We start from the raw sequence: 8,067 nt of genomic DNA on the forward strand, positions 1-8,067 counted from the left end.
ACATCAATTATATTTATAAATTGTACTCCATACAAAAAATTCAAATTAGACACTACAACTTCTCATATTAATGCAATTGAGTTACTCGATTAGCCTATCAAATTAATGTAAATGAACTTATTAGCCTCTAAATTCCAAGATTAATGACATGTATTCTTACGTTCTAATTCTTACTGAACAACGTTGATAACTTGTAGTGGCAACCCCAACCAAGTTAGTCGGATAATTAGTTTAGTGACTACGTACAAGATTTCGAGTTCGACTCACTACGGAAGCTGCCTATTAGCCTTGTCAATTTGAATCGGTCAGCTATGTACGATCTATATTAGTTTACATTCTTGTGTTATTTGCTGATTATGGTCCCAAAGTGTATATTCAATAGCGGAAAAACGAGAGCACGCTTTTCGAAAATCCATGTCTAAATCTTGCTTGCTATTACTCAAAGCATCAATAGATATATAAATTATAAAAAGTTTCAATTAGATACTCAAACTTGTCATATTGATGCAATCGAGTCGATTAGCCAATCAAACTAATGTAAATGAGCCGATTAGCCTATAAACTCTAAGATTAATGACATGTAATCTTTTGTATAAATGCTTACCAAACAAAGTTAATAAGTTATAGTGGCAACCGTGCCCCATCCAAATTAGTCTTGTTTGATAACCACAATATTCTAAATTTGACTCAATGCGAAAATTACCGATTAGCCTTATCAATTTGAGCCGATTAACTACAAGCAACTTATTCTACTTTATCTACTTAAGTTCTTTTATCAACTATAATCACAAAGTAAACTTCACCCAAAACGCATACTTATAACGTACTTTTCCGTCAACCAAAACTAATAACTTATTTATAATTCAAAATAAACTATAAAGTTCTGCCGAACGCGATAGACTTCAGCCAAAAGAAAATCAACAAAAAAAAAAAAAAATCCATATTTAAAGCTCAAAACACAAAATTCAAAAGAGCTAGTAGCCAAATAAAACAACCTAAAATATAGATCGGAGAATACAGCAATTTATGTAAATAAACATAAAGTCAAACCTCAAACGTGCGTGCAATGCAACTCCATTTCCTAGTTCGCGAAAGATATGGGATCCAATATGCATATCCCGTGGGATCTGACTCATCCCACACGGCATTTGAGTTTTTTGTATGTGGCTTTGGCCTTTCCCATATTGCCTTCCCTAGTAAGCGCACTTTGGTGCTTTGTGCATAGATGTTCTCCGTACACCCTTTCACAATTCCTTTTTCTTTTCCCCCATTATATTAGTATAAGAAAATATTTGACATACCGTCCGAAAGAAGGGATCACGTGAATGAAACATAATTATTGTAGGTCAATAATTTAATTATTTTTAATATTGTTTTAGTCAAGCTGATCGCAGCATATTATAGGCGTGATTTTTTTTTTTTTTTAAAAAGGGAGGGAGGCCCCGGAAAAATGCCTACGCACTAGTGAACACACGCCTAGGCGTGGTCACACCCAACAAGTCATCCGCAGTGATCGCCTCCAAGCCAGGCAAAGGGAGCTCAAAAACCCTCCAATCAACGTTTTGAAATGCCCCCATGTTAGTGAGACGTTCCGTCACCGTATTTTATTCCCGGAAGATAGGTTTAAACTTGATTATCCGGAACCTCTCTTGTCAGCCTTTGATTTAGCTCTCCTGTGTGGGTTGTGGAGTAGTGGATGTGGACTTCTCTCGTAATCTAAAAATAAATAAAAATTGGTGTACTATTAAATAGGTTTCTTTATGGATATTGGAGTGATATTTGCATCTCGTTAATATATCTTGTCTAGTATAAGAACATATTTGAGATATGTTTCAAAATAGATGATCGAGTGGGTGAAGCATGACTCTTGTATCTAAAGGTCACGAGTTCGATTATTGTTAATAGTTAAACACCACCTCAATTGAGATCTTCCTCGTGCGATTTATGTCTCGTGTGACAAATGATTTCTCTCGTCATATATATATATATATATATAATAGATTCGTTTATACATATATATTGCAATGATATCTGCATCTCCACCCAGCTAAGTGGTATATTTACCACTAATTGGCTGGAACTGAGCAACAAGGTACCAAATATGCATAAATAGGGGCACTGGCACCCAAACAACGGCATGATTCATGAGAGCTATCATTATTTAACTTGTTTTATGCTCATAGCAGTAATATTTATAATTGTGTAATCGAATTTTTCACATTAACTATAATGAAGAGATTGATCTAGCATATTATTATTTTGTTTTTTTGTTTTTTTTTGTTTTTTGTTTTTTGTTCTCTCTCTCTCTCTTTTTTTTTTTTTTTTTAATTTATGAGAGAAATCCATAACTACTATTTAGAGGATGTGCATTAAACTATAATATTTTATTTTAAATTTTCTTATTAAATAAACAAGAAACACTTTTGAATATTCTTATTAAATAAACAATATGATGATTTTGTGAAAAGAAATTTAACTATTAATGAGTCAAATTTCGTATAAATTAATATTAAACAATAAATACATATTCAATTTGCTTAAATTGAACATAATACAACAAGGTTTTCATAATCTTTTACTACTTGTAGTACCATCATTGTTACAATCCGCATTGTAATTTTTTAAATAAAATATTTAATTTTTTTGAGTACAAATAAAATATTTAATATAATTATACACATAACACACAATTTTATTCAAATATCATTAAACAAATAATACAAAGATATCTTCAATAAAGATGTAATATTAAGAGCATTAAATTTTATATGATCTGTTCTTTATTAAAATTGTTGCCTACTTTATTATAATCAATCACATTAAAATTCAATCAACTTAAATTGATTCATCGCATGAAAAGTGAAATATTTGACCAAAATAAAATATAATATCATTCAAATTGTCATATACAAACTATTTAAAATACATTCAATAACATGAATTGAATATAATGAAAATATATGAATCAAACTCACATGTTGTATATTTGTATCCTTAACTATATTTTTTTTTATAAGGTGACAAGACAAATTCAAAACATTACTCAAAGGTGTGAATTGATATATGTCCTAATCTCCTTCATGCGTAATATCTTGTAAAATTACACATGAGATGTAAATCGAATTAGGAAGATCATATGCGACATACTTGACTTGAAAAGTGTTGACAATAATTAAACATTGAATTCATGATATTCAAATACAATAATCATCTGCACCTAATCGATTTTTTTATTTTTTATTTTTACTTTTTAATGTTTAATGACATTGTGCATTTATTAACGAAATATTTTTCTCTTTCTTTTTGAAAAAATAAAATAGAAAAAATGGGTATTTTAATATAATTATACTTCTTATATTTTATTCACATAACACTCAAATTTAATTTTAAATTTTTTGTTACAGAACTTAAAATGTTAGGATAGTGTTTACTTCAATTCTTCAATATTTTATTTTTCACTTTCGTTTCCAAAATTATAAAAAGTTACAAATAAACATACTCCGTATATGCATTCTTTTCTCCAATTTTCTATTTACCAAAAAAGAAAAAGAAAAAGAAGCCAACGTCAAACAACGTTAAAATATGAATCAATTTATTAATCAAATATAAAAGAACTCAATCAAATATTGAAATTAAAAATTAGGGGTGAAATTAAAAAAAGAAAAAGAAAAAGAAATGTAACATTATTCAATACAAAATATCTCCAATTAGTAAATACATTGTATTAGTGTCATTATATAATCACATACTCACATTTATACAATAATAAGAATAATAAAACTTGATAGTTCAAAGTTTAACTTATTATAAGAGGTGTTTATTATTATAATTTTTTTGTTTGGACTGATCAATTATGAACTATTTTATGTTAATTTATCTCTTATAAATTTTGTTTTGTCAGAGCCACAAAATATGTTTTGCAAAATAATATATTTAGATATTGAGTACAAAATGTAATTTTTTTTCGTAAATCAAAGAATAAGGAAGTTAATGAAATGAAAATTGTAACAGAAATTAAGAATGTACCATACGCGGCCTAAATGGTACGGAGCAAACGAGCAATCGCTATATTCTTCCCTCAACAGTGAGAATTGACTTCTTATCTGCTCCTTTTTCCGTTCTCCAAATCCATATATTTCCCCTCTTCTTCAAATAAGTCTGCACCTATATAAATTAACTGCATCCAATATACGTGTCTCTCTATCTCCGTCCCTGTTCTGATCTCTTCAGAATCCGATTATCATCATCATCTCTAGAATCCAATTCCCAGTATTCCCAATCGAGAATCCGAGGAATTTTTGATTAATAAACGAAGGCGGGGGGAGGCGAGAAGAAATGAGGTTACCAATGGTTGATTGCCGGAGTTTGATCGAGTTTTGCCGGGCGTTCGAGCCGCGGAGGAACCGGAACCGATTCAATGCGAATTCGCAGAGCAAGAACAGGCTGTCGCGGAACAAGAATCACTGCTACTTCAATCTCCTAGCTCATCCGTTTTGCAGCGATCACTCGCCCATGGCTGCTGTGGATGCGGTTATACTGATCCTGGTTTTGGGATCTCTAGGGTTCCTGATTATCCCCTATTTCAAATCGGTGACGTGCCTGGTTTTCCCCGTGCTGTTCGACGCCGTGGTGGAGGTCATCAGCGACGCCCCCGTCGCGTATTTCGTCGGCCTCCTGGCGACGCTCCTGGGAGTCGTGGTGGTGATCGTGGCCTGGGAGATCATCGATCTGCGGTCCCGGCGCTGCGGGAACCCCAATTGCCAGGGATTGCGGAAGGCGGTTGAGTTCGATATCCAGCTCGAGTCGGAGGAGTGCCTCAAGTATTTGCCGCCCGACGCGAGCGTCAACGGGAACGTGTTCTACAATTACGGGGCGAAACCGTTGGACCTGGGCCAGGATCGCAAGGAGCTGGAGGCGGAGCTCAAGCGGATGGCGCCTCTCAACGGCCGCACCGTCCTCATCTTCCGAGCGCCCTGCGGATGCCCCGCGGGGAGATTGGAAGTTTGGGGGAATAAGAAAATTCGTAAGATTAAGAAATGAATCAATAGTAGGTGCTAGTTTGTATGTTGTTATTACCTGTTTACATGATGATGAATAAATGATGGTATAAGACATATCAAACATCTTTTGCTTCCATACAAGACTCTCATGTCTTTCAAGATGAACTCAGATGATTCTATACAATAACTGATATGTATCATGCTATACCAATATATAGTATCTAGTTATTTTAGTGTTTTTCCTCCACCTTTACATGATTAAATTTGCTTGCATATTATCTTTGGTGGCTGTTTATGTTTTTTTTTTTTTGAGTGATGAGGGAAACTTGCCCCCAATACCCAAGGGGTGCACCAGGTAAATCCAGCCTTGTGATCCTAACCGGCAAAAGACCAGGAGGTAAATCAGGCCCATAGCTAACCGGCTCAAACTAAGAAGGTGAATAGGTCGCACCCTTGGGTAGTCGAACTTGTAACATTGTGGTTACTAAGTCACCAGCCTTACCAAACTTGGGGTTGCCCCTGTTTATGTTGTTGTAATCCCATAAAGTTGCCTTCTTTACAATGAAACATTAAGGGCAAGTGTCAAAATATGTTTTGATTGTTTTGAATTTCTTCTGTGGTTGTTTTTACTGAAAATGAATTGATGGTTCCATGTGATATGCTGGAGGAGTAAAGAATGCATCAAATGGAATGTTCTTTTACCCATGTTTCTTCATTGGATCTGTGTGCACTGTGAACCCATATTATAACAGTGTTATGTCACTATAGAGTCAAGAGCCTCAAAGCTAACATTTCCAATTGATTGTGAAGGTGAGTTGTTCTCTCTTGATTAGATCTACATTCATGATCAGTAATGTAAATACGGTTGCATGTCAGAGGGATGGTCAGCCTTATAGTTTCGTATTTCTGGATGAATTGTAAACAGAATGCAGTGTTCAAGTGAAGTTTGGCTTGTTTCCTGCATTTCTAGTTTGTTAAGTGTTTTGTTGCTGATAGTTAACTACTCTTTTTCTGCCTTGAATTGTTATGATATGGTAGTTTGAACTGTGTCTGTTTTCTAGGGCAAGATATTACATCCAAGCAACCGAAAGAACTAGTTTTTGTTGAAAACTAGAATATAATTTGACCCTCTGGGATCCAATGCAATAATAAAATGTCAATATCTTCAGTGCAAACAACACTTTAAGATCTGAAGTCATGCAAGTATTTTCATTTCTGAACCCCTATGAATCAAACCAATGCTTGAATAAGTTCCATGAGCCATGAGGTATATAATCAAATATGTGTGCACACATTTTTGTGTATTTTATGGGTTGTGATGGCTGTGGGACTTTTGAATGTGTATGGGGTTTTGTACAGTACATGAATTCCATTCCCAGCTTCTATTTGGCTTTGAGTGCAGATCAATTGCTACCGATTTTGGGGGCTTTATCTGCGATACTGGGCAGCTTATGTTCATTATATTCTCTGTACCTACATATCTTGTGCCTCTGAGATCCATATTCAGATCAATTGCTACCAATTTTAGGGGCTTTATCTGTAATATAATACTGGGCAGCTTATGTTCCTTATATTCTCTGTACCTATATATCTTGTGCCTCAGAGATGCATATTCAGATCAATTGCTACCGATTTTAGGGGCTTTATCTGTAATATTGGGCAACATATGTTCATTATATGCTTTATATCTCTACATATCTTGTGCCTCTGAGATGCATAAGCAGGCAATATATCAGCAAGCTTTCTTAAACTTTTTCCTATATATTCCTGTGAGGAATTCCCTGTCCCCTGTCCTGAGTGAAGTACATGGGAAGTTAAAACATCCCCATCTGTGTTTATGCTTCTAACAATCTTGTCTTATGCAGCTTAAGGAAGGTCTCTATCTTCCCATCTTTGATGAAAATGCCATTGGAGAAATGAGTGGCTGACAATTCTTGGTTCTTTTTGTATGCTATTACATGTCAAAACTAAAATGGCCTGTCTGTTACCTTTTTCTTTATTCTGCTTTTGTAGTTCTGGGTTAATGGCTTGTGTTGGATTCCTGGTAGGATCATGCAATTTTGTATCCTTTATATGTGTGTGTGTGTGCAGTTTTGTCTTCTTTTGGGTGTCGAGGGAAAGATGTAACTACTACTTGAGACAATGTAATGAACTTGACCGAGAGGGTATTGACAATAATTGAACTCGTGTGATAGAATAATGATATGGACTCTTTGTGTTCCAATATGTTGAGAAAGTATATATGAACAGATACTATATTGTAACAGAATTAATAGCACTCAAAATTAACGTTAATTTTAACAAAAATGAAGATCTCTCCTTAACCACCATCCAATTAACAATTTTATGCTTCAACTATATATTTTCACCATCTAAGAGTTGATGTGTTCAAATTTGTATGATTTTAAACTGGAATTGTTCGACTGTTTTCTACATTGAGTTAATACCTGATATAGTCCTTGACTATAGTGGTTTGACTATAGTGGTTTTACTCAATTTAGTCCTAAATGACTTTTTGTGCTCAATTTAGTCATCGACTTTAATGGTTTTACTCAATTTAGTCCTTTATTAAAAATTCTGTTAGTGGACGGTTAGAAATATGGTCCTAATGGTAATTTCTCGTCCTTCATCCCATTTAGGATGATTCCTTCTTCTTCCCCTAATTAAGATCCATGCAGAAATGTAAATTTTCGTAGCCAAATATTTATTTACTCTGTATTTATTTGCCACATTTAGTGCATAATTTTTACCTATTCTTTTATCACATTTAATTATTCTAATCAAATTTAATGTAGAAAGAGTTAATACCCAATATAGTCCTCGACTATAGTGGTTTTACTCAATTTAGTCCTAAATGACTTTTTGTGCTCAATATAGTCCTCGACTTTGATGGTTTTACCCAATTTTAGTCTTTTTAAAAATTCTGTTAGTTAACGGTTATAAATACGGTCCTAATGGTAATTTCTCATCCTCCATCCCATTTAGGATGATTCCTTCTTCTTCCCCTTATTAAGATCCACGCAGAAATGTAAATTTTCGCACTAAATCAACTTCAATCCTAAATAAA

The 8,067-nt window shown here is 33.9% G+C and overlaps 1 protein-coding gene across 1 annotated transcript; it reads left to right on the forward strand.

The window, feature by feature from the left end:
- Window positions 1-4,110: 4,110 nt before the first annotated feature.
- On the forward strand, window positions 4,111-5,247 carry LOC116024626 (uncharacterized protein At5g19025-like). Its single transcript, XM_031265569.1, has one exon. The coding sequence runs from the start codon at window positions 4,336-4,338 to the stop codon at window positions 5,038-5,040; it is 705 nt and encodes a 234-aa protein (XP_031121429.1). The 5' UTR covers window positions 4,111-4,335; the 3' UTR covers window positions 5,041-5,247.
- The last annotated feature ends 2,820 nt before the right edge of the window (window positions 5,248-8,067 follow it).

Source organism: Ipomoea triloba, chromosome 7 (assembly GCF_003576645.1).
Source record: "Ipomoea triloba cultivar NCNSP0323 chromosome 7, ASM357664v1".
Taxonomy (NCBI): Eukaryota; Viridiplantae; Streptophyta; class Magnoliopsida; order Solanales; family Convolvulaceae; genus Ipomoea; species Ipomoea triloba.

What these genes read in the sequence shown, in the direction of transcription:
- LOC116024626 (XM_031265569.1), top strand. Translation starts at nt 4,336, where the DNA reads ATGAGGTTACCAATGGTTGATTGCCGGAGTTTGATCGAGTTTTGCCGG.